Raw genomic sequence first — 26,391 nt, 5'->3', positions numbered from 1 at the left:
TTATGGCGCCGTACATTGGTCATGCACAGCAGCATGTTGTGTGTCTCATTAACAAGGTCATGGACGCTGGACAGATCAGTGCTATTTCAATAGATCAAAGGGGACATGAAGGTGCTGCAGCTCAAGTGCAACCAGGAACCAGTCCAATTTATTGCAGCATTTGTACAGTCAGAAATATATCCGAAGGGAACTGGATATCGCTGTGTGCATGTCATTGTTGAGCTATTGTGGGCAAGACCCAAAACTGCCACGTCACAATCGGTGACGTGCTTCATGAAATGATGGCGAGTGTGTTCAAGATTTTATCAAACCTGATTTGCGGTTGTAAATTTTCAAATGAATTGAGTCTGTAGACGAAATATTTTGTCAGAACAAGTGGAAGTTCTTATATTCACCATAAGTTTAATCCTAAACTTAATTATCTGCCTGTTAATCACGTAATTTTATTTTTTCGTATTTGTCGACATTTACGAATATTGTTACTGAAATGTCAATATCTTTGAATAAGATATGTTATTTATGTTGTTTGACCAAAGTTGATGCACTTTTCAGTATTTTTGAGACATTTTTTGGTGAAGTAACCCGTATTGTTAATGATGTGTTTTGAAATGTTTGTTTAAGTACTTAGTTATTGTTTTACCAAAGACTTTTGTGACATTCATTGTCAATTTTTACTTGGTATATGAAACAACCAGCTGCCAGTAACCATTGCTGTTGGAGGACATGATCTGTTTCATCGTAACAAATATACTACTCCAGAGATGTTAAAGAACACCAATTCTTTCCTCCGCCATGAAGTGGAAGGGGGATACAGGAATGGGTGCTGTCCATCGGTCGCATTTCGTTTCCATAGAGATTTAGAAAACGAGGAGAGATTTCTTAACTAAACTTTGCATATAGATAGGTGATGTGTTTGTGAGTATCTATACGGTGCGGGGCGGTCGGGTAGCCTAGTGGTTAAAGCGTTCGCTCGTCACGCTGAAGACCTGGGTTCGATTCCTGACATGCGTACATTGTGTGAAGCCCATTTCTGGTGTCCCCCGCTGTGATATTGCTGTAATATTGCTAAAAGCGGCGTAAAACCATACTCACTCACTCACTCACTCACTCAATATTTTTTTCGAGTTTCCATGGCCACGACTTTGACTGAAAATGGTGGTAGTGCTCCTTTCCGAAACAGATCGTGAAAATCTTACAATATTTAATCACCAAACTTGGCACATAGATAGGTCTAGTGGTAAACTGGTGCGTTTTGATAGTTCACAGGGGCTAATGCCTTCCACACAACCAGACATGTCATATTGGCGGGGGATATGAGTATTTCATTTCACTTGTTTCATATGATTCTGGCTTGTCATGATATGAAAAACTCGGTGTTCCTTAACTTCTTTAGAGTAGTATATTTTCCCAACAAGGGACTTACTTCCTTGTATGCATCACAGGAACTCCACAGCTTCAATCGTTATTGTATGGGGCACAATTATCCTATCATTTTTTATCAGATTCAACACGTTTTTTAATCAATAAATGTGACGACTCATCTCAATTATCGGTTACCCTGAGAATTCATCTCACATGAGTGTGATTTGATTGTAGACTGTTTATAGCATCCTGTCATCCGTATCAAACCCAAAATATATCTGTAGAAGCAACTGGTCCATGGTCAAGGATGTGAAGAACGCATAATTGAAGAAATAGTGTCATATCATCATTAATCGTGGTCATTATTTGTATATTGTGTATTCTTAATTTAGTTTGTGATAACTTTTTTTTAGAAATTTTAAGTTATAACATTTTTTTAACTTTTAGATTCATTATTTTGAAATGAATTAATTTTCCAAATCAGATGACATGACTTAACTTTATTTGAGGGAGCTGTCAATTCCAATTGCCAAATTAATTTTGTGGTCACATGTTTGATATGTACCAATAGCTAAACACGTCTCAAACTTGAGGATCCATGTTTTGTATCGCTGGCACCCCAGGATAAGTATATTAAATTGAAGGGAGCAAAAAGTATGTTTAGAACCAAGATACTGTTCAAAGCAACCCTTACCCAAAACCCGACCTACTCACTCATTGACAGAGTTCATGTAATGTCCCTTCATCTTGTTCCGAGAAATCCAGATGTTTGCCTGCAGATGGGCCGGCCATGTTTGTTGACCGGTGTTGTAGGTATTGTGTTCAAAGATTTCATGCTCACGTCAAACTTTTAGATGCATTTTACCAGGAATGTCACCCCCATGTATCATTTGTTTAAGGGTGAATATGTTTTAGAATCTCAGTTAATATTGCATATCAAGAGTGCTACATTTATGAACAATTTTCATTTGAACGATACGCATCTTTTTTTTAATCTGACAGATTTTTGTCGTCGTACCTGAGCCTGGAATCATATTTTACTAATTGTTAGTAGGCATTTGTTACATGGCTTGAGAATTTGTTGATATGTATGTTGTCCAAGAAACCATATGGAAGTGAAAAATGAAAATATGTTGTGATGTTATTGATTCTTTTAAATGCAAAGGGCCCATGTTGAAATCTCAAATCTCCTGTGGGTATTTCAGGGTAAGAAGAGGTCCCCAGGGCCCCGTTCCACAAAGCGATCGTAACTACAATCAATCTTAGAGACTTACGTCGATTATAAAATCGTCTTAGCTAAAGTTTACGCCCGTTCCACAAAGCGATCTTAGGGCGATTGTAACTTTACAAGTTCTTAAGTAGCCGATCTTAACAAAGATCGGAATCTTCAGCCATGAAGATACGAAAGTTTCCCTAAGAGTGGCCTCCCTTGGTAATGTTTAGCAGACGACGCATTGTCGAAATATGGCCATCTTTGTTGTTATGGTACAATATTTAAGATTGATTTTAGCGATCCTAAGTTGGTCCGGAGCAACTTAGCATTTTGATCTTAACTTACAACTCTCTCGGTTAAGATTGCTTTGTGGAACGGGCGGCTGATCGTAACCAAAATTTAAGATCGTGTACTTAGTGAGTTACAATCAACTTAGCCCTAAGATCGCTTTGTGGAACGGGGCCCAGGTTAGGAAGGGACTAAATAGATTTGTGGTCAGGCTCGGTGACTTGGTTGATTGCATGTGTTTGTACTCTGTTGAAGTGGATTGTGCTCATGATATTGATCACTGGATTGTCTGGTCCAGACTTGAGTATTTACAGGCCACTGTCATATAGCAGGAATATTGCTGAGGGCAGCATTAAAACAAGAATCAAATGGATATTAAATATTTTCTTATAGAGGTGTCATGATACACCTATCTCGGGTATCAATACACATTGCTGTACTTAAGTCACCATATTTAATTTGTGCATGTGGCACAGCTGACGAGAGCTTGTTGCTATCTACTACTTTGTTTTCATTGCATGACTGATTAATTTTTGGCTAAAATTATACTGATATTATAATACGATCTTTTACAGTATTTTATCTCATGGAATATGTGCAGTTAATACAGGATCCATTAGGTGTAAGGCAGGTTTAAGGCTTTTAGGAAATCAATATTGATTTAAAACGTGAATCATTGTGTTGTATCGGCTGGTTAGATTCATGGTGAATCACGACACCTGTGATTCTCAAGTGTAATGTAGAGCAGAAGAACCACTAGTAGACATGTTGGAGATGTGGACACAAGATTTGGTTGGTAAGAATTGTCTAGTCTGCAGTGTTGACCACAGTCTCATTTGTTCATTTACCATAAAAGGGGCCGTGGGGAAGCCTAGTGGTTAAAGTGTTCGCTCGTCAGGCTGAAGACCCGGGTTCAAATCCCCACATGGGTACAATGTGTGAAGTCCATTTCTGGTGTCCCCCAGCTGGAATATTGCTAAAAGCGACTTAAAACCATACTCACTCAGTCATTTAACATAAGTGTTTCACTTTTTAGCCAATTGTTGTGTTTTTTATCTTTCCTTTTTAGCCAATTGTTTTTTATCTTTCCTTTTTGGCAAAACCAGTACTGGGTCTAAAATCCTTGTTCATCATCACCTACGATGAAAGAAAATATATGTATGTGAAAGTGAATCGGGAAAAGACTGGTGTATAAAAGCATTTTAGGATTTGTAGCCAATGAGTGAATAGTAAATCACATCAGCACACATCTGATTGGTCAATGCGTAGCCCCCAGTAGTTGAACAGCTGAAACAGGAAGGGATGATGGGGTGTAGTAACCCCAGATGAGGCCAGGTCGTCACATCTCGGTGTGCCTGCAGAGGTTGGGAGATTTAACACAGATTAACAAAGAGAGTACAGAAATATTGATAACAACTGTTAATTATAATGAGGTTTAAGTTTCCAACCCACATGAATTTGGGAATTATTTGAAGTGCAATATTTGTCGTCATGAAATATTTATTGACAGACTAAGATTCAGTTATGCTGTACATAGTATTTAGAAATATACTTGTTTACTTGATATGTTGCCATGGTTACATTTATCATTATAGTGATGTTTCATTATTTAGAAGTATTGTGAGTATTTGCTTGTCTTCAAAGAGCTACAGACCTGTAAACACATGGTGTAATTATGCATTATCCCTACTGAGAAATCTGTATATGATGATAGACATAAGGAATTTAATACATTTTATAACAGCTTGTTTCTTCTCATCCCAAGTGATCCAGGGTATTATGTCTCGTAACAGACAGACTTGGTTGATGCATGTCATCGATCCCAATCGCGTGGATCGATGCTCATGAAATTAATCACTGGATTGTCTGGTCCAGACTCGATTATTTACAGACCGCTGTCATATAGCTGGAATATTGCTGAGTGCAGCGTTAAACAACAAACCAACCAACCAACCAACCAAGCAATCCAAGCCAAGCCAAGCCAAGCCATTGTGATAAATACCCTGGACCACTTTGTTACTTACCACTTACTTAAAAGAGAATTTCTCTCATCCATCTGATTCATTTGATTGGCTGGCTATTTATAACATTATTCAAATGAGGCTCAAGACAAAGACAGTGAATGGGCAAGGGTATTTAAGATACTATAATGCAGATTTGGTACCTTTGATAACTGAGCATAGTTCCTCCTGTAAAACAATGCCCTTTCATGAAATATGTATTTGTGGAAAAGTATTTTAAACTGTAAACAACAGTCAATTTAACTTCCATTACATGATATATTTCTCTTTTGTACTGTGTAAATATTTGAAGCAATTATCATGAGAAGATGATGAAACATCCAAAGGATTGTATCCTTTTTGATTTTATTGACATGTATTGAAGTAGAACCAATGTAAATATATTCCAAGTTCATTTTCAAAAGTGAAAGATATTTCAGAATGTTTGTATAATACCTGCACTGAAATAGTTGGATGGGGGCATGGGTGGCCCAGACATCTAAGGCGCCGCAATTCACAGTGCAGATTTGCGTCCCTTGGACATGCGAGAAACCTGTGATCTCGGGTTCGAATCCTTGTTCGCCCTGATTATGTTTCTAGGTTTGTTAGCACCATACTCGTGCTTGTGGGTTTCACCAAAGTGGTAAGCGTCTAAGACCTCCGTCACTTACGGCTTTCCTTCTCCATTAAGCTAACACACCTGTAATATGACTGGAATACTGTTCAAAGCGGTGTTAAACCTAACTCGCTCATTCTAATGTTTGATAAAATAACAAATGTGTCAATTTGTTTTATATATACATTCATTTCATGTGTGTGACTTATTGAATTTTGTATGACTTTGGTGCCTTTTTGTTCATTAAAGTTAACAATGTTTTGATTAATTAATTTTTATATCAATTCCTCAGTATCCAGTTATGTGTTTCATTAAAATATAGTAAGATGAATGAAGTAACAATTTCTTTGATCTGAATTTTTCACTAATATTAATATTTCATTATATAATGTGTACATTGTTTTCATTCCATAATATCAACACGTTAACACCATATTTCTCCATCAATGATTCACGTTATGCATCATACTCTTCATCACAGTGCTCGAAATTCATTGTCACCCTTACATCCTTGGTTGTTCAACTGTAATTGTTTTCACAATTGCCAAAGTAGATGCTGTATCATGACGTTGCTGTTACTCCGAACTGTGTTGGCCTTTGTTATTAGGTTTAGGTATATGCTGACCCTTAAAATAATATTTCTAAATTTCATTAATAATCTGCCAAATATATGTGCAAAATAATAGTATTACGAATTACAGGAAGCGGTTGATGACATGTTTATTTAAAAAATGAATTTAAATTAAGCTTGTTTATCTATTCCTAAAGGGAGGTTACTCTCTTTCCTCACAAATCTCATAATACTAAGTATTTTATTATAAAGAGGAGTTATATTCAAACTAACAAACTTTAATTCTTTAATTTTTTGTTTTTAAAAAAAATAATTCTGCTCCAGTTCATCATTCCAAGTGTGTTTACAACAAAATAACTAGGTTGAATGAATTACAACCAAACATGTTTCATAGCTGGACCTTTAATTGAACAATGGGTGCTTTAGATTGTAGTGTTAGCCATTATAGAAACTAATAATAATTACTTGGCTCTGAAACTCAAATAAATTTGGCACAAGTGACCGACAGCCTATTCTTTTAAAAATATGATTCCAGAAGATCAGCGGAGATGGGCATATGTTCTGTCATAACAATGTGTGGGTTAAAGAATCTCAATATAAGTTGATGTTGTGTTAATCAAAGAAAGAGGTAACATGGTGGCATAGGGTCTTTGAGTGTGAAATGAATTGGCTACATTTTATAAAACATAATGTCAGTTTGAGATAAATTCGAATTAATTGCTCTGCTGATGGTTTTATTGCAAATGTTGACCAATCAAAGACACACGTGTTTACGCAGTCATTGGTTTTAGTATACTGCTATCAGTCGAAATAACATTCTCATTAATCTTTCAACCTTAACTTCACAAATATAGAACAAAATTAATATTTTGAGAAAGTCCATTTATAACAAATTTCATTAAACTGAGGTAAATATGATCACTTACGGATATGCTTGTTGTTGATAGATTTTAATGTTCTAAGCACATAATCAATAATTCGCAAACTTGTAAGAATCGGTAAGTTATTTGTTTAAGAGAATTCTGATTCAAAATCAAATGAAAATCCGATCTTAGTTCTCCTACCACTAAACAAAGTTGCAGTAGTGAGTCCTAAGATCTTATTTTAATGAGTTTGACTCAAAATTTTGTTTAGAAGTAAATAATTGAATTTTAATGTTATTTGAATCCTGGCAATAGAGAATAACCTGGGTGTGAAAAGAACTCTTAAGGGGAGATAATGCAGCAATTTGTTTTGTCATTTAACCCATCCTCAGAGGCCTCAGTGTTTGACGGCACTGTATAGCGTAGATTGTATGGCATACATGTTACAGATTTTGTATGTGACTATTTATTATATAATTTAAACCATTTTTGTTCTAACATTGTCTCACACTGTATTTAGATAAATATTTTCTATAGATGACGAATAAACACATCTCTAGTCAATTGTATCTTGTATTTATTTTGTGAATACCTTGCAGTAACGTCTATAGACATTAGGAAGCAGAAAAATGCTTTGTTGTTTTACGCCGCATTCAGCAATAGTCCAGCTATATGACGGAGGTCTGTAAATAACATCTTCCCGAGGCAAGAGAGTTAACTGACTACAAAAGTCCAGTTTCCACCCTTGCCGAAATAGGCTGGAATTCCTGGGCTCGATTGCCACCAGTGGTTATTACGAGTAATGTCCCCTCTAAGCCTCTCCTTTGGACCAATCAGATTCCACCCCTTGTATCGCTTGCATTTGCTTCAAACAAAATAGCGCTGCCCAGTCAAGAAGATCAGTCGCTAATCAAGATCTATATTGCACATGCTTTGCAAATCCTGCAATCGACCAAAATCTGCACGACAGTTTACGGACCGGATTTCGATTTGGTTGAGCGATATTGATTGGACTATGCATAGACTCGTCTGTCCAGCCAAAATGTAACTCTTATAATGCCAGCCTAGTTCGGCAAGGGTGGAAACTGGACTTTTATAGTCGGTTAACTCTCTTGCCTCGGGAAGATGACAAATATTCTGTCTAGACCAGACAATTCAGTGATTGACATCATGAGCATCGACCCATCATGAGCAATTGAGATACGATGACGTGCATCAACCAAGCCAGTGAGCCTGCCCCCCCCCCCCCCCCCCCCCCCCCCCCCCCGATCCAGTTTATCGCCTCTTGCGACAAGCATAGTCGCCTCTTATGACAAGTTTGGGTTGCTGAAGACCTATTCTACTCCGGATCTTTACGGGGTATTGGCTGCTGCAAGCATAAAACAACATCCAATCGGGGTCATTTAATTGCACTCTGGCAGCTTGTGAAGACAAGTGCAAAATCAGCATCAGACTTTTATATAACGTTATGTACCCGTGAAGATTCCGGGGTAGAATAGGTCTTCAGCAACCCATGCTTACCGTAAAAGGCGACTATGCTTGTCGTAAAAGGCGACTAGCGGGATCGGGTGGTCAGGCTCGCTGACTTGGTTGATGCATGTCATCGATCCCAATTGCGTGGATCGATGCTCATGATGTCAATCACTGGATTGTCTGTTCCAGACTTGATTATTTACAGACCGCCGTCATATAGCTGGAATATTGCTGTGTGCGGCGTTAAACAACAAACCAACCAACCAACAATATAACGTTATGAAGGCGTGAATAACGTGATTCTTGTCCGAACTTCAGTCTTGGTCACATACAGACTATTGCTCATTCTCTCCACCACTGGTTTGTCTGGTCCAGACTCCAGACTGGTTTGTTTGAGTGCGACACTAAACAGCAAGCAAACAAACAACCCAAAATTTAACAGCGGCATAGCCTGGTACAAGCAGCCACACACGTGCATGCACCTCGTCATACAATTGAAGCAAACGTGAACACGAAGTTAAACACTATTTTACCTCACCTAGCCATATTTTAACCAGTGGTTCGTCTAGTCCAGATTTCAAAATTAAATGATCACCCTACCCATCTACCCAACGTCACGCCTACTTTAAAAACCAAAGCCAAAATATATTTTATGTTATAAATACCTTTCTGTTCAGACATTGTGTCGGGCACTTTCTCACGCGACAGTACGTACGCCAAAATATATTATTCGGATAACGATGTATATTTCCAGTGGTAAGTCGGAGATGACCGCGTATTAATAGTCCTTAGGAAATGGTTCAAGTTAGTTGGGGATGTTGGGACCAATTGTTTGTGACAGGTGTAATAAACGAGATTATGTCCACACAACGGCCATTGGAGGTTCCGTCCTTGTATAAAAGTGCCACTACCACGTGACCTCTCTTGCACTTCCTTGTCTGAGGGGCAATAGTATTTTGTATCACTTACTTCGGCTCCACATGTAGGGATATATTTATAATATTTATAAATAGGCGCGTGCTCGGGGATTGGGTTCAAGGAAGCCACCTCAAGGTGACGTTGAGAGAAAAAATACACCGTATTATCTCCAATAGGAGCCCCTGTGGGTGCTTCGTCCCCTTTTGACATGATATGTCAAGATATCAGCACTTATCGATAAAGTTTGCTTTGGGTTTGTTTGTTGTTTAACGCCACACACAGCAATATTTCAGCTGCATGACGGCGATCTGTAAGTTATCGAGTCTGGACTAGACGATCCACGTAATTGGGATCGATGACTTGCATCAACCACCTCGAGCCTGACCACCCAATCCCGTCAGTCGCCTCTTACGAAAAGCATAGTCGCCTTTTTACGGCAAGCATGGGTTGCTGAAGACCTATTCGAGCCTTTGTGACTGACGGGTTTCGATATACATATATACAGAGATTTACACTGAGTTTTTTAATACGTGAAATAATTATACCATCTTCATCAGTTGAACGCTCCCTTAAAAAAATCATTTAGTCGCCATGTTTGTTTACCCAATCGACGAAAGTAGTCACTGATAGGAGACACCCAATCAACCAATACCAATCCATCGATAAACCAGGTAGACAGTCAAGTGTTCACAAAAAATATCTCTGGTTTATCCCGGGTCGTCGGTCCAGAGTACCCGGATGATTAGAGAGTAAAACTATCCTATTTGCCGTGCGTATTTCCCATGTTAACAACAATTTTGGACGAGAGCAGACTGAAATTGCTTTAAGTTGTCCTCCTTATTAAAACACACATTTACACAAATAAACTTTCCAACCCTCATATATATACGGAGTATGCGAACTGGGAAACGTTACTAAAAACCTCTTTAAAAATCCTTTTTCATGTTGTCAAGATCAAAATTACACAGAGTGTAAATAGTTCAATTAAATGAAAGTACATGTCTTATCATACTCATATCTTCCAAGTTTTTAATGATAGGTCATCAAATAATAAAAGAAACATGTGCTTCTATGAAATAAACCACAGATTCACAAGTTATCTACACCAATAACATCTTTTTAAATTTTTAACATGATTTTTCAACGTAACTGACTCACTCGAATGGATAAAAAATGTAATTTTAAGAAAAGTCAGACAGGTGGAATGCAACGGAGAAATTGACATCACAGGTGCCCGTGTTGCACGTGCAAAACGTGAGAGCGCAGCGGCATATGTCAATCATCGACGCAGGTGGCCGACACAAGCGATGTAATATATCACCATGGCTGACATAGTTTGTAAAAGATGATCAGTGAGATGAAAGAAAACATTACATATCCTTGTGATAATGCGAATTATCTTTTAAGCGTTTTAAGCAGCTGACTTTACTGCATGTACATTGTGTACATTGTGCACATGCACGATTAAGAATACTGTACACTGACAGTTAATCTTTTAGTTTATCAGATTAAGTGAATAAGTTAAAATTTAACGTCGCTTCGGCATTATTTCAGCCATATAGCGACTAACCAGATTAAGTGAGTGATTGAGTGAGCATGGTTTTACGCCGCTTTTAGCACTATTCCAGCAATATCACGGCGGGGGACACCAGAAATGGGCTTCACACATTGTACCCATGTAGGGAATCGAACCCGGGTCTTCGGCGTGACGAGCGAACGCTTTAACCACTAGGCTTCCCGACCGTCCTAATCAGATTAAGATAATGTACGTAATGTAATGAAAACAATAAGAATATAAGTTTGTAATAAAAACAGTCCTTTTCATGTGGTTTAAGTTTTGAAGTTTCCAAAGGAAAAATGCCAGAGGTGAAGAAATAAAATCATTATATGATTTTGAAACATTTCTTTCAAAGATTTAAACGTCAGTAAATAACCCCACCCATAGTATTATCTCAGCTTTGGGTGTACACATTGGATAGAACTGACTGTGAGTTGTTGGGTTGTTGGGTTGCGCTCGCTGGTCAAACTGACCCCCAAGCTGCAGTCACCCTGTGCTGAGATTCACAGTGTACGTTAGCGACACACTGGGACGATTCTAGGGTCAGAGGTCTGGACCAGGTTTTATACCCTCAGTTCACTGTCTTGTTTATACATGAATCTCCAGCAGGGCAGTATAACGCTGTCCGCCGTGCCTGCGATGACTTCGATGGACGTAGACACGTTACCTACATGTATTTCGCGCCGCATCAACTATACTGCCGAATTATAACTTGCAAAAGTCACAACCCACTGGTTGTCTAATCTCCCCAAGGCTGTACTAAAGGATAAATGTTATTCCGGTTTTCGTACCTCAGTGATCAGTAATTCAAGATTGATCGACATTACACAAAGGACGGCAGTCTTTTACTAAACAAAATAAGCTGAATATATTTTTTTCAAATTTAGCTGTATTTTTCCCCTCAAATTTAACTGATATTGTTTTTCAAATTTAACGGCTGTTTTTTTTTCAAATCTCACTAATACTATTTTGAGTTCTGTAGAGACTCATTAAGAGCTGGTTTAAATTGTGAGAAAGAGAAATGCCACAGTGGTAGATATCTTTGACTTGTTATATCGAGTACGATTTGTATATAGATATGCATTGCATGCGCAAGACATTAAGGGTGGGGTGTGGGGGGGTGGGGGGGGGGGGGGTGGGGGGGGGGGGGGGGGGGGGGGTGGCTACACTCCACACACTATAGCGCCTATATCCAGTCGTTTTCAAACGTTGTATTTGCACCTGTGTGTAACTGTTCCAGGATCTCCCTACAGTTATCTCTTTCACATCAAGATTGATACACAACATAAACTTTAAATGTTCTGGATCCAAATAGAGGCAATAGAGTGACTTGGATCAAACTTGTAATGCCTGTCAATTGACCCGAGTGTGGCCTCTCTTAAGTGATGTACCGGGTTTCTTTAGGTTTACCATTATAGGTTTTGTTTTGTTTGTTGTTTAACGCCGCACTCAGCAATAGTCCAGCTACATGACGGCGGTCTGAAAATAATCGAGTAAAACAAATTAATAGTGTGTTTTGTGTAAAATACACAAATGTCAAAATGATTGTTTGATAGTGCCATTTCAGTTGTCAGGGGCAACCAAGTCATGTTCCGACTCACTGTTCTACATTAATGATTATGAATACTTCAGACCGTTGACCTTCAGTACATTTCTTTTCATATATGAATATTGTTGGGTTAGGCGTTAAACAATAAACAAACAATTAAACAAACGTTAATGGGTACCTACGTTCACATGCAATTCAGGCATCAGGGTTGTCTGTTTGGGTATGTTGATAATTAAGGTCATTTAAGGAAATTATGACCCTGTTATTCATATAACGTGCCTCCGTGGAACGTTATTGTGTACTTAAACCATAATATTTACCTAATCACGAACAAAAATATTTCTCTCCAATGGCCAAATCGCGCGCGAACGACACGAACATAAACAAAAGGATATCGGTATTTACGGTACACGGGGAACTAGTTCACTTGTCATGATGCGTGTGCGCTATTTGTGTTGTGACCATCGCGTAAACGTTATTTCCTGTGTAAACCATCCCATCGCTTTGGAATTTGTATGAAGGGCTCAGTCATTGTACAGCTTATCTCGGGATCAGAGGCACCCGGCACGTGGGTGCAGCATTAGAAGAAACACCTGGTATGTTAAAATTATTTTTGTCGATTTTGTTTAGGAAACAAGGATAATGTGAAGGTGTTTGAAGGTAGGGAAAAATAACAAGGTGAGGTGAAATGGGTTTTGACGTCGCGTCCAAGATAATTGCACTTATATGTTACGACGTGAATTCAGGAGTGTGTGGCTGCTTGTACTAGTCCGGACTAATGCCGATTTTATAGCGCTAGCCCACTGAGATACAATGCCGTTGTTTATTATGAATACTCCTCTCAGACACAGTATACTGACTCCGAGCTGACCAGTCCTTGTTTTAGCCCCTTAATGCCGAGCGCCAGACAGGGTAACATCAAGTACCATCTTTTAACGTCTTTTAGTATGACGCTGTCGGGGATCGAACGCCTGGCCTTCCGCTCCCCGGGTGAACACTCTACCACTAGGCCACGGAGGCGGTCGGTCTTACAAGGGATGTTGGTTGTCGTGGGAACACTGTCTAAGATGCGGAGTCTGTATCAAACTGCCAGGAAACGCGTCACTCGGAATAGCGAAACATCAATTATACACTTGATGCTGTTACAACTCGTGTTTATATGTACACACATGAAGTATTCTGATACGTATATAGAAGCCATGATACAACGCACTAATAATAATAATAAAAATATACAATATAAGAATTAGTGAAAACAGCTACTACTACTACCACTACTACTACTACTACCACTACTACTACTACTACTACCACTACTACTACTACTACTACTACTACTACCACTACTACTACTACTACCACTACTACTACTACTACTACTACCACTACTACTACCACTACTACTACTACCACTACTACTACCACTACTACTACTACTACCACTACTACTACTACTACCACTTCTACTACTACTACCACTACTACCACTACTACTACTACTACTACCACTACTACTACTACTACCACTACTACTACTACTACTACTACCACTACTACTACCACTACTACTACTACTACCACTACTACTACTACTACTACTACTACTGCTACTACTACTTCTACTCCTGCTACTAATAGTATTATCCCTGTCAGCTGATCGGTGTTTCATTCTCAGCGCCTTGGGGAGTATACTCACTCACTCAAGGTTGAAGGCGTGGCGTGTTACAACTCGTGTTTATATGTACACACATGAAGTATTCTGATACGTATATAGAAGCCATGATACAACGCACTAATAATAATAATAATAATAATGATAATGATATACAAATTAAGAATTAGTGAAAACTACTACTACTACGACAACTACTACTACTACTACTACTGCTACTACTACTACTACCACTACTACTGCTACTACTACTCCTGCTACTAATACAGTGTAGTATTATCCCTGTCAGCTGATCAGTGTTTCATTCTCAGCGCCTAGGGGAGTATACTCACTCACTCAAGGTTGAAGGCGTGGCTCGCTTTTGTCACTCTCTTTCCATCAGCTTTTGGAGCATCCCGAAAATTCTTGCGCATGTTTAAGCCCTGGCGTGTCTGAGGTCCTCGAGTACAATTTAAAGTTTGGTTAATTGCAAAAACTAAACAATAACATGCATGTTTAACTGTCTGCCATTTAAACGACCAGGCTGTCAGACTCTTGACGTAAATCTTTGTCTCAGCTCCGTGTAAACGATTGTATGAAGCACAATCTTTCACGCACAGCTGTATGGGGGGGGGGGGGGGGGGGGGGGGGCGTGTGGATTGACGTGTTGAGTATAGCAGGCATGTTGGCATTTTCACAAGTATTGGAATTATTTATTTCCCTTAAAACCGTTCAAACGATTAATTATCTAACAAGTCTTTTGATGGCAAGTTTAGGATTAGGATGCACCTTATAGTAGGACATATCACATTGAATTAACATTCTAAGTTGCGACCCTTGGGAGTGATGGAAACCTATGATCGCGGGTTCGAATCCCGGTTCGTCCTGATTATTAGTATATGGGTATATAGGTATATCGGCACCATACCCGTACTCGTAGGTTTCACACAAATGTTTAAGACCTGCATTACTTCGGGCTTTCCTCCCACATTAAGCTGACACGCCATGACAAAGAGGTATTGAACCCAACACACTCACTCCCTTACTTAAATCAAACTTCCCAATCTTCCTGTCTCTGAAGGTATTCTCACATGATGTCACTGGGTGCGTTCGGTCGATACATGACACCTGGTTATCTGAAAACGTGTTCTAGTAGATCACTGCAGTAACGGAACAGCTGCGAGTGATATGTGTATTGGAGTGTACAGAATCACGCAGTCCCTAACATTAATCTTAATCAGTTGTGGGGTTGATGAAGCGTGTTTCAAAAATAAACACTGGTGCTGTCGGTCTCTCCTACAGAACCCCCATCCCATTCTCACCCCTTCCCAGCTCTAGCAGCCGACACTCATCCCCTTTCCAGCTCTAGCAGCCAGCACTCACCACCTACCTAGATCTAGCAGCCAGTACTCACCCCCTTTCCAGATCTAGCAGCCAATACTTGTCCCCTTTCCAGCTCTAGCGGCCAGTACTCGTCCCCTTTCCAGCTCTAGCGGCCAGTACTCACCCCATTTCCAGATCTAGCAGCCAGTACTCGTCCCCTTTCCAGCTCTAGCGGCCAGCACTCACCCCCTTTCCAGCTCTAGCAGCCAGCACTCACCACCTACCTAGATCTAGCAGCCAGTACTCACCCCCTTTCCAGATCTAGCAGCCAATACTTGTCCCCTTTCCAGCTCTAGCGGCCAGTACTCGCCCCTTCCCAGCTCTAGCAGCCAGCACTCACCACCTACCTAGATCTAGCAGCCAGTACTCACCCCCTTTCCAGATCTAGCAGCCAATACTTGTCCCCTTTCCAGCTCTAGCGGCCAGTACTCGCCCCTTCCCAGCTCTAGCAGCCAGCACTCACCACCTACCTAGATCTAGCAGCCAGTACTCACCCCCTTTCCAGATCTAGCAGCCAGTACTCACCCCCTTTCCAGATCTAGCAGCCAGTACTCATCCCCTTTCCAGCTCTAGCAGCCAGTACTCACCCCCTTTCGATCTCTAGCAGCCAGTACTCACCCCCTTTCCAGCTCTAGCAACCAGTACTCACCCCATTTCCAGCTCTATCAGCCAGTACTGATCCCCTTTCCAATTCTAGCAGCCAGTACTAATCCCCTTCCCAGCTCTAGCAGCCAGTACTCGTCCCCTTTCCAGCTCTAGCAGCCAGTACTAATCCCCTTTCGATCTCTAGCAGCCAGTACTCATCCCCTTCCCAACTCTATCAGCCAGTACTAATCCCCTTTCCATCTCTAGCAGCCAGTACTCACCCCCTTTCCAGCTCTAGCAGCCAGTACTCGTCCCCTTTCCAGCTCTAGCAGCCAGTACTCACCCCCTTTCCAGCTCTAGCAGCCAGTACTCACCCCCTTTCCAGCTCTAGCAGCCAGTACTCGTCCCCTTTCCAGCTCTAGCAGCCAGTACTCACCCCCTTTCCAGATCTAGCAGCCAGTACTCACCCCTTCCCAGCTCTAGCAGCCTATACTCGTCCCCTTCCCAGCTCTAGCAGCCTATACTCGTCCCCTTCCCAGCTCTAGCAGCCAGTACTCATCCCCTTCCCAGCTCTAGCAGCCAGTACTCGTCCCCTTTCCAGCTCTAGCAGCCAGTACTCGTCCCCTTTTCAGCTCTAGCAGCCAGTACTCACCCCCTTTCCAGCTCTAGCAGCCTATACTCATCCCCTTTCCAGCTCTAGCAGCCAGTACTCGTCCCCTTTTCAGCTCTAGCAGCCAGTACTCACCCCCTTTCCAGCTCTAGCAGCCAGTACTCGTCCCCTTTCCAGCTCTAGCAGCCAGTACTCGTCCCCTTTCCAGCTCTAGCAGCCAGTACTCACCCCCTTTCCAGCTCTAGCAGCCAGTACTCACCCCCTTTCCAGATCTAGCAGCCAGTACTCGTCCCCTTTCCAGATCTAGCAGCCAGTACTCACCCCCTTTCCATCTCTAGCAACCAGTACTAATCCCCTTTCCAGATCTAGCAACCAGTACTCATCCCCCTTTCCAGCTCTAGCAGCCAGTACTCGTCCCCTTTCCAGCTCTAGCAACCAGTACTCATCCCCCTTTCCAGCTCTAGCAGCCAGTACTCGTCCCCTTTCCAGCTCTAGCAACCAGTACTCATCCCCCTTTTCGCTCTATCAGCCAGTACTGATCCCCTTTCCAATTCTAGTAGCCAATACTCATCCCCTTCCCAGCTCTATCAGCCAATACTCATCCCCTTCCCAGCTCTATCAGCCAGTACTCATCCCCTTCCCAGCTCTATCAGCCAGTACTCATCCCCTTCCCAGCTCTATCAGCCAGTACTCACACCCTTCCCAGCTCTATCAGCCAGTACTCACACCCTTCCCAGCTCTATCAGCCAGTACTCATCCCCTTTCCAGCTCTAGCAGCCAGTACTCATCCCCTTTCCATCTCTATCAGCCAGTACTGATCCCCTTCCCAGCTCTATCAGCCAGTACTCACACCCTTCCCAGCTCTATCAGCCAGTACTCATCCCCTTTCCATCTCTATCAGCCAGTACTGATCCCCTTCCCAGCTCTATCAGCCAGTACTCACACCCTTCCCATCTCTATCAGCCAGTACTCATCCCCTTCCCAGCTCTATCAGCCAGTACTCACACCCTTCCCAGCTCTATCAGCCAATACTCATCCCCTTGCCAGCTCTATCAGCCAGTACTCACACCCTTCCCAGCTCTATCAGCCAGTACTCATCCCCTTTCCATCTCTATCAGCCAGTACTGATCCCCTTCCCAGCTCTATCAGCCAGTACTCACACCCTTCCCAGCTCTATCAGCCAGTACTCATCCCCTTTCCATCTCTATCAGCCAGTACTGATCCCCTTCCCAGCTCTATCAGCCAGTACTCACACCCTTCCCAGCTCTATCAGCCAGTACTCATCCCCTTTCCATCTCTATCAGCCAGTACTGATCCCCTTCCCAGCTCTATCAGCCAGTACTCACACCCTTCCCAGCTCTATCAGCCAGTACTCACACCCTTCCCAGCTCTATCAGCCAGTACTCACACCCTTCCCAGCTCTATCAGCCAGTACTCACACCCTTCCCAGCTCTAGCAGCCAGTACTGATCCCCTTCCCAGCTCTATCAGCCAGTACTCATCCCCTTCCCAGCTCTATCAGCCAGTACTCACACCCTTCCCAGCTCTATCAGCCAATACTCATCCCCTTCCCAGCTCTATCAGCCAGTACTCACACCCTTCCCAGCTCTATCAGCCAGTACTCACACCCTTCCCAGCTCTATCAGCCAGTACTCATCCCCTTTCCATCTCTATCAGCCAGTACTGATCCCCTTCCCAGCTCTATCAGCCAGTACTCACACCCTTCCCAGCTCTATCAGCCAGTACTCACACCCTTCCCAGCTCTATCAGCCAGTACTCACACCCTTCCCAGCTCTATCAGCCAGTACTGATCCCCTTCCCAGCTCTATCAGCCAGTACTCATCCCCTTTCCATCTCTATCAGCCAGTACTGATCCCCTTCCCAGCTCTATCAGCCAGTACTCATCCCCTTCCCAGCTCTATCAGCCAGTACTCACACCCTTCCCAGCTCTATCAGCCAATACTCATCCCCTTCCCAGCTCTATCAGCCAGTACTCACCCCCTTCCCAGCTCTATCAGCCAGTACTCACACCCTTCCCAGCTCTATCAGCCAGTACTCATCCCCTTTCCATCTCTATCAGCCAGTACTGATCCCCTTCCCAGCTCTATCAGCCAGTACTCACACCCTTCCCAGCTCTATCAGCCAGTACTCATCCCCTTTCCATCTCTATCAGCCAGTACTGATCCCCTTCCCAGCTCTATCAGCCAGTACTCACACCCTTCCCAGCTCTATCAGCCAGTACTCACACCCTTCCCAGCTCTATCAGCCAGTACTCACACCCTTCCAGCTCTATCAGCCAGTACTGATCCCCTTCCCAGCTCTATCAGCCAGTACTCACACCCTTCCCAGCTCTAGCAGCCAGTACTCACACCCTTCCCAGCTCTATCAGCCAGTACTCACACCCTTCCCAGCTCTATCAGCCAGTACTGATCCCCTTCCAGCTCTATCAGCCAGTACTCACACCCTTCCCAGATCTATCAGCCAGTACTGATCCCCTTCCCAGCTCTATCAGCCAGTACTCATCCCCTTGCCAGCTCTATCAGCCAGTACTCACACCCTTCCCAGCTCTATCAGCCAGTACTCACACCCTTCCCAGCTCTATCAGCCAGTACTGATCCCCTTCCAGCTCTATCAGCCAGTTCTGATCCCCTTCCAGCTCTAGCAGCCAGTACTCATCCCCTTCCCAGCTCTAGCAGCCAGTATTCATCCCCTTCCCAGCTCTAGCAGCCAGTACTCACACCCTTCCCAGCTCTATCAGCCAGTACTCACACCCTTCCCAGCTCTATCAGCCAGTACTGATCCCCTTCCAGCTCTATCAGCCAGTACTCATCCCCTTCCCAGATCTATCAGCCAGTACTGATCCCCTTCCAGCTCTATCAGCCAGTACTCACACCCTTCCCAGATCTATCAGCCAGTACTGATCCCCTTCCCAGCTCTATCAGCCAGTACTGATCCCCTTCCAGCTCTAGCAGCCAGTACTCATCCCCTTCCCAGCTCTATCAGCCAGTACTCATCCCCTTCCCAGCTCTAGCAGCCAGTACTCACACCCTTCCCAGCTCTAGCAGCCAGTACTCACACCCTTCCCAGCTCTATCAGCCAGTACTCATCCCCTTCCAGCTCTATCAGCCTATACTCACCCCTTCTCAGCTCTAGCAGCCAGTACTCACACCCTTCCCATCTCTATCAGCCAGTACTCATCCCCTTCCCAGCTTTAGCAGCCAGTACTCACCCCTTCTCAGCTCTAGCAGCCAGTACTCATCCCCTTCCCAGCTCTAGCAGCCAGTACTCATCCCCTTCCCAGCTCTAGCAGCCAGTACTCATCCCCTTTCCAGCTCTATCAGCCAGTACTCATCCCCTTCCCAGCTCTAGCAGCCAGTACTCATCCCCTTCCCAGCTCTAGCAGCCAGTACTCACCCCCTTTCCAGCTCTATCAGCCAGTACTCATCCCCTTCCCAGCTCTAGCAGCCAGTACTCACCCCTTCTCAGCTCTAGCAGCCAGTACTCATCCCCTTCCCAGCTCTAGCAGCCTATACTCACCCCTTCTCAGCTCTAGCAGACAGCACTCATCCCCTTCTCAGCTCTAGCAGACAGTACTCATCCCATTCTCAGCTCTAGCAGCCAGCACTCATCCCCTGCCCAGCTCTAGCAGCCTATACTCACCCCTTCTCAGCTCTAGCAGACAGCACTCATCCCCTTCTCAGCTCTAGCAGACAGTACTCATCCCATTCTCAGCTCTAGCAGCCAGCACTCATCCCCTTCTCAGCTCTAGCAGCCAGCACTCATCCCCTTCTCAGCTCTAGCAGACAGTACTCATCCCTTTCTCATCTCGAGCAACCAGTTATTGTCTAAAACAAGGTGCTAAAACGGGGCTAAAACAAGGTGTCGGCTCGGAGTCAGTTTTCTGTGAGTGGGGTATACATGTTAAACTGCAGCATGGTATGTCAGTGGCCTAACACTATAAAATCGGCATTTGTCCAAGCTAGTACAAGCAGCCACACACAGAGACGGTGAGCATATCCTGCCCCACAGGTGGCACCCGTCACATACACATGCAAAGGCAAGTCACATTTGTTCACCTGGAAAACACAGAAACCCAAGAATTGACCTTGTTATTTGTTAGTATTGATATGACATCACCACACCCGTGCTCGCGGGATTCCCCAAAGGTCCCCGCCATTATGCTGGTGGCAAGAGGCGACTTGGTAGATCGGGTGGTAAGGCTCGATGTCTTGATGACGTGTCAACGTTTCTCGATGGCGTGGATCGTTGCTCATAATATCAATCACTGGATTGCAGTGCTCGAAACAGACATCGGCACGTAGGCGCGAGGCCGACAGATTTGTTCTCGGGCTGGGAGTTTTAAATTTCAGCGGGCCCATTCTGCCTGCTGTTTATTTTAAGCTGTAAACATGGTAAATGAATCATAACATGGAGATTGCTTGGTGAAACGGGGTCCAGCTTCACAGAACTCCGCTGTTAACTCTTTCAGCACCGGAGGCCGGTGTATCGGCCACATCGTAGCCCCGACAAAATAATATATAGTTTCTACAACCTACCTGTCTTATCTTTTATTTATTAAATCTATCACTTTTTCACAAAGTGAGAAAATACGTATTTTATTTCAATTTATCATATTTTATCAATAGATTTAAAATTATGAACTAATTCCCGCAATGTTATTGCAAAAGAAACTCTGGGACAAATGCTTCGACAACGGGCTCATATCAAACATGAAAAGAGCAATTTAAAGACGATTCAAGCAATCGTAAATAAATTAAATAAAGTCATAAATAAAATCAACAAAAATATTTCCAATAGTGGTCAGGGGGCACGGGTGGCCCAGTCACTTGAGGCCCTGCGATTCACTGTGCAGAGTTGCGTCCCTTGGACACGCCAGAAACCGTTTATTGTGGGTTCGAATCCCGGTTCGCCCCGATTATGTTTCTAGGTTTGTCAGCACCATACCATACCCGTGGGCGAGGGTTTCACCGAAGTGGTAAACGTCTGAGACCTGCATCACTTCGGGCTTTCCTCCCACTTAAAGCTGGAATACTGTTAAAAGCGGCGTTAAACCCAACTCACTCACTCACCCACAAATGGTCAAACTAATTAACTTACATCTAAGATATTATTTCCATGTTTCGTGCAATCGTGTAATGTAAGTCAAATGACACACCTCGGCATTTGCCGCCTCGATTTTTCGCACACGATATTTAGTGTCAAAATATATGCATGAGAAATCTTTGTCACAGGCATGATTTCCTGCGTTAAGCGTTCACCATAACACGAATTAGCCAAACACTTTCGTTTTAATCTGAAATCTAAATACGAAAATACTCCTGGCGAGATTACTGTAATAGTATTGATGTTCAGAGCTTTCCAACGACACCAACTATGGAACGAATCTTCGCACGTGTTATTTATAGAAAGCTTCGACAACGGAGGTATTTCCTGGTATTTTTTCATATCACAGAGCGGAAAGCCACTATGATCGGGAACTATGTGATGATAAATCGTACTTAAAATTCCTTTTATTATTATTTTCTCTGAGAACTCGGTGTGATAGCAGTAAAAGCTTCTGGTTGACTGGTTGACAGGTTGTGTTTGCAAGAGCATACCTCCCTGGTTCAGCTGAAATGTTTGGGCCTACAGTTTTTCCACTGGGCCTACAGTTTTTTCCACTGGGCCTACAGTTTTTCCACTGGGCCTACAGTTTTTTCCACTGGGCCTACAGTTTTTCCACTGGGCCTACAGTTTTTCCACTGGGCCTACAGTTTTTTCCACTGGGCCTACAGTTTTTCCACTGGGCCTACAGTTTTTCCTCTGGGCCTACAGTTTTTCCACTGGGCCTACAGTTTTTCCACTGGGCCTACAGTCACTGTAGACGTTTACTTCGGTGAAACCCACGAGCAAGGGTATGGTGCTGACAAACCTAAAAACATAATCGGGGCGAACCGGGATTCGAACCCACAATCATAGGTTTCTGGCGTGTCCAAGGCACGGAGCTCTGCACAGCGAATCGCGGCGCCTTGGACGACTGGGCCACCCGTACTCAGTCTCAGTAGGATGGACATGTATAAAAATACAGTCGATTCCCGTTATTCCTGAACATGTTCCATGTAAACATACAGGGCCTAGATCTGTAACATTCTGTAACCTAGAAATGACCGAGTAATATTTTGTATTGGGACTGAAATGTTTATTCAGGTGTCGAGTTTTAACTGTTAGTAAAGAGGTAAATGGTATGTATGAAATTAACCACAAACACGCTCAGCTTGCCGTTGAAGTCGGTGACGTCCACTCAAGCGACATTGTTGAAAATTAGGCGAAAAAACGGCAGAGAATAGGCAACCAATGCTTGCTGTAAAAGGTTATTATGCTTGTCGTGAGAGGCGGCTAACGGGATCGGGTGATTGATTCATGTCATGATATCCCAATTGCGTAGATCGATGCTCATGATGTCAATCACTGGATTGTCTGGTCCAGACTCGATTATTTACAGACCGCCGCAATAAAGCTGGAATATTGCTGAGCGTGGCGTTAAACAACTAACAAACAAACTAAACCCACCATTACTAAAATAACTCCAGGCACACATCAACTATATTGATTATTAACACGCATAACAGAATAAACACTTGTACGTCAGTATCTTAACCCGTGATGTTATTACCTGTAGCTTTGTATTGCGATCAGAGTCATAAGGAAATGGTAAACAAACACTAGCATCCTACAACTAATAACAGATACCGTCATCCGTCCATCCGTGCATTGAGCAGAACTGACCGGTTCCATCTGACCATACAGCGTGCTGCTACAAATAGGTAGCTATCATCCAGTCTAATCTGGTTTTGTTTTGACTGCTAATTCATCTTTGAAAGGTCTTGGCTTTGAGATAGCGTGATATCGGCACTGGCAGACTGGTCACCCATGTCAGTTACAGGCCGATCATAAATCACTCGCGCGTAAACAAACACCCACGTGAACGCTCTGGGATCTGCAGGTGTTAAACCATTCCGAAAACAGTTCACTCAAACCGGATTGTAAAACTGGAGATGTGGATCCGGTTCAAGTGGTGCTTTTGCAACCTTTGACGTTTCTTTGAACGCGACTCGTGATGTCGTGGTGAAACCATTGGGGCAAATTCGTGACTAACGAGTTCAGCGTGTGCATAAAACACCTGCACGTCTGATGCATAAATTGTTTTAACCAACTGAAAATGCACGCACATGTGGTTGAGGTGAGCTTCCTGGTTCATTATTTGGAATTTCCTCTTGGAGGGAAAAAAAATACCTGAACGCCCATCCCTACAAACAACCCCAATGATTGCGTCATGATGTCAGTACATTGTCACTCTTTCATTCAAAACAACAACAGTGATGTACTTGCTGTCAGTGTAGACGCGTTATATAAATATAGCCGTACACCACGGCGCGTGGGCGAATGGCTGAGTGAGTATGGTTTTACGCCGCTTTTAGCAATATTCCAGCAATATCACGTCAGGGAACACCAGAAATGGGCTTCACACATTGTACCCATGTGGGGAATTAAACCCGGGTCTTCGGTGTGACGAGGGAACGCTTTACCCGCAACTCCATTATTAAAAATACTGCTTGGCGATTCCGGGTCCCCAATATCCCTGCGACCGCCTCCGTGGTCTAGGGGTAGAGCGTCCGCCCGGAGAGTGGAAGGTCCGGGGTTCGATCCCCGGCCGCGTCATACCAAAAGACGTTAAAAGATAGTACTTGTTGTTACCCTGTCTGGCGCTCGGCATTAAGGGGCTAAAACAAGGACTGGTCGGCTCGGAGACAGTATACTGTGTCTGAGTGGGGCATTCATGTTAAACTGCGGCATTGTATCTCAGTGAGCTAGCACTATAAATCGGCATCAGTCCGGACTAGTACAAGCAGCCACACAAACACACACATGTACATGCACGTCGCTATATAAGTGCAGTAATCTTGGACGCGACGTTAAACCCTATTTCACCCCACCTCACCTCACCACCCAATATCCCTGCGTTTGACAGAGGCGACTTTGGAAGACAAGTTTTTAGACTTTGTGACTTAGTTGATTGCATGTCATCATTCCCTGATGACGTGGTTTGTTGCTCATACTTTCAGTCACTGGTTTGTCAGGCCCAGATAATTTACAGGCCGCCGTGTGGTGGCTGTGATATTGAAGGTTGTAGCGTTAAACTTTCACTCACTGGTATTTCGGATTTCATCTAAACGTATTTACAAAACAGCGCATAGCGAATCGTTTAATTCCTATACTTGGTTGTTTGGTTGGTTTGTTGTTTTACGCCGCTCTCAGCAATATTCCAGCTATATGACGGTCTGTAAATAATCGAGTCTGAACCAGACAATCCAGTGATTGACATCATGAGCATCGATCCACCCAATTGGGATCGATGCCATGTTTCTACCAGGTCAGTGAGCCTGACCACCCGATCCCTTTAGTCACCTCTTACGACAAGTATAGTCGCCTTTTACAGCAAGCATGGGTTGCTGAAGACCTATTCTACCCCGGATCTTCAATTCATATACTAGTCCTGTACTATGTAGTATGCATTCTCATCACCGCCGTAGGGCGGTCGGGTAGCCTAGTGGTCAAAGCGTTCGCTCGTCACGCCGAAGACCCGGCACTGTGTGAAGTCCATTTCTGGCGTCCCCCTCAGTGATATTAGAATATTGCTAAAAGCGGCGTAAAACCATACTCACTCACTCATCACCTCATTCATGAATCTGTAATAATGCTCACCCATATCAGAATTTATTGGTTCACAAACTTTGACACGTGTGTGACACTGCACGTCAAGTATACAGTCTCTACCACCTCATGTCACGACGTCACAACACAGCTGGACACAAGTAGCCGGTGTCAGAGACGTCGAATCCGTTACCCCTCTTGCCGGATGGACGTGGTCAGTAATGTCGATTATGACCTGTGGTCACAACGTTTGTCGGCATTCCTCACAGATTACGCGTGTGTGTGTGCGTGCTTACGCGCTTGCGTACTTGTGTATGAGCTTACGTCTCAGTGTGCGTGCGTGTCTGTTTGTGTGTGCGTGCATCAGTGTTTCTGTGGTGCGTGTGTTTGTGTGTGTGTGTGTTATTCCGTGCGTGCGTGTCTGTGCATGTCTGTGTGTGTGTGTGTACTTGCGTGCGTGCGTGTCTCTGCATGTCTGTGTGAGTGCTGTGTGTGTGTGTATTTGTGTGCGCGCGTGTCTGTATGTGTGTGTTTACTTGCGTACGTGTGTGTCTGTGCATGTCTGTGTGTGTGTGTTTCTGTGCGCGCGCGTGTCTGTATGTGTGTGTGCGTGCGTTTGTGTGAATGTGTGCATGCGTATTTTTGTGTGAATGTGTCTGTGGTACGTGTGTATTTGTGCTCGTGCGTGCGTGCCTGCCTGTCTGTTTATGTCTGTGTGAGTGTCTGTGTGGTGTGTTTGTGTGTACGTGACTGTATGTATGGGTGGGTTCGTGCGTGTGTTTGTGTGAGTGTGTGCGTGCTTCTGTGGTCCGTGTGTGTTTGTGCGTGCGTGTCTGTGCATGTCTGTGTGTCTATGCGTTGTGTTTGTGAGTGTCTATATGTGTGCGGGGCGGTCGGGTAGCCTTGTGGTTAAAGCGTTCGCTCGTCACGCCGAAGACCCGGGTTCGAATCCCGACATGGGTACAATGTGTGAAGCCCATTTCTGGTGTCCTCCGCCGTGATATTGCTGGAATATTGCTAAAAGCGGCGTAAAACCAAAC

The 26,391-nt window shown here is 43.5% G+C and overlaps 2 protein-coding genes across 2 annotated transcripts in view; both read left to right on the top strand.

Annotated features, from left to right (window-relative positions):
• Positions 1-105: 105 nt before the first annotated feature.
• On the top strand, positions 106-19,591 carry LOC125374682 (T-box transcription factor TBX6-like). Its single transcript, XM_048385909.1, has 5 exons — positions 106-167; positions 17,409-18,009; positions 18,215-18,412; positions 18,618-19,123; positions 19,450-19,591. The coding sequence occupies exons 1-5, from the start codon at positions 106-108 to the stop codon at positions 19,589-19,591; spliced, it is 1,509 nt and encodes a 502-aa protein (XP_048241866.1).
• The window catches only part of LOC124148791 (ras-related and estrogen-regulated growth inhibitor-like), a 46,760-nt gene continuing 33,234 nt past the window's right edge, over positions 12,866-26,391 (top strand). Inside the window, exon 1 of the mRNA XM_048386388.1 lies at positions 12,866-13,007. The gene's annotated coding sequence lies outside the window, so the exon portion shown is untranslated. The remainder of the gene's footprint in view (positions 13,008-26,391) is intronic.

The sequence above is a fragment of the Haliotis rufescens genome, unplaced genomic scaffold, assembly GCF_023055435.1.
Source record: "Haliotis rufescens isolate VD_foot unplaced genomic scaffold, xgHalRufe1.0.p SCAF_6, whole genome shotgun sequence".
NCBI lineage: Eukaryota > Metazoa > Mollusca > Gastropoda > Lepetellida > Haliotidae > Haliotis > Haliotis rufescens.
Note: the sequence above shows the minus strand (reverse complement) of the source record. Positions and strands in the feature narration are given on the sequence as shown.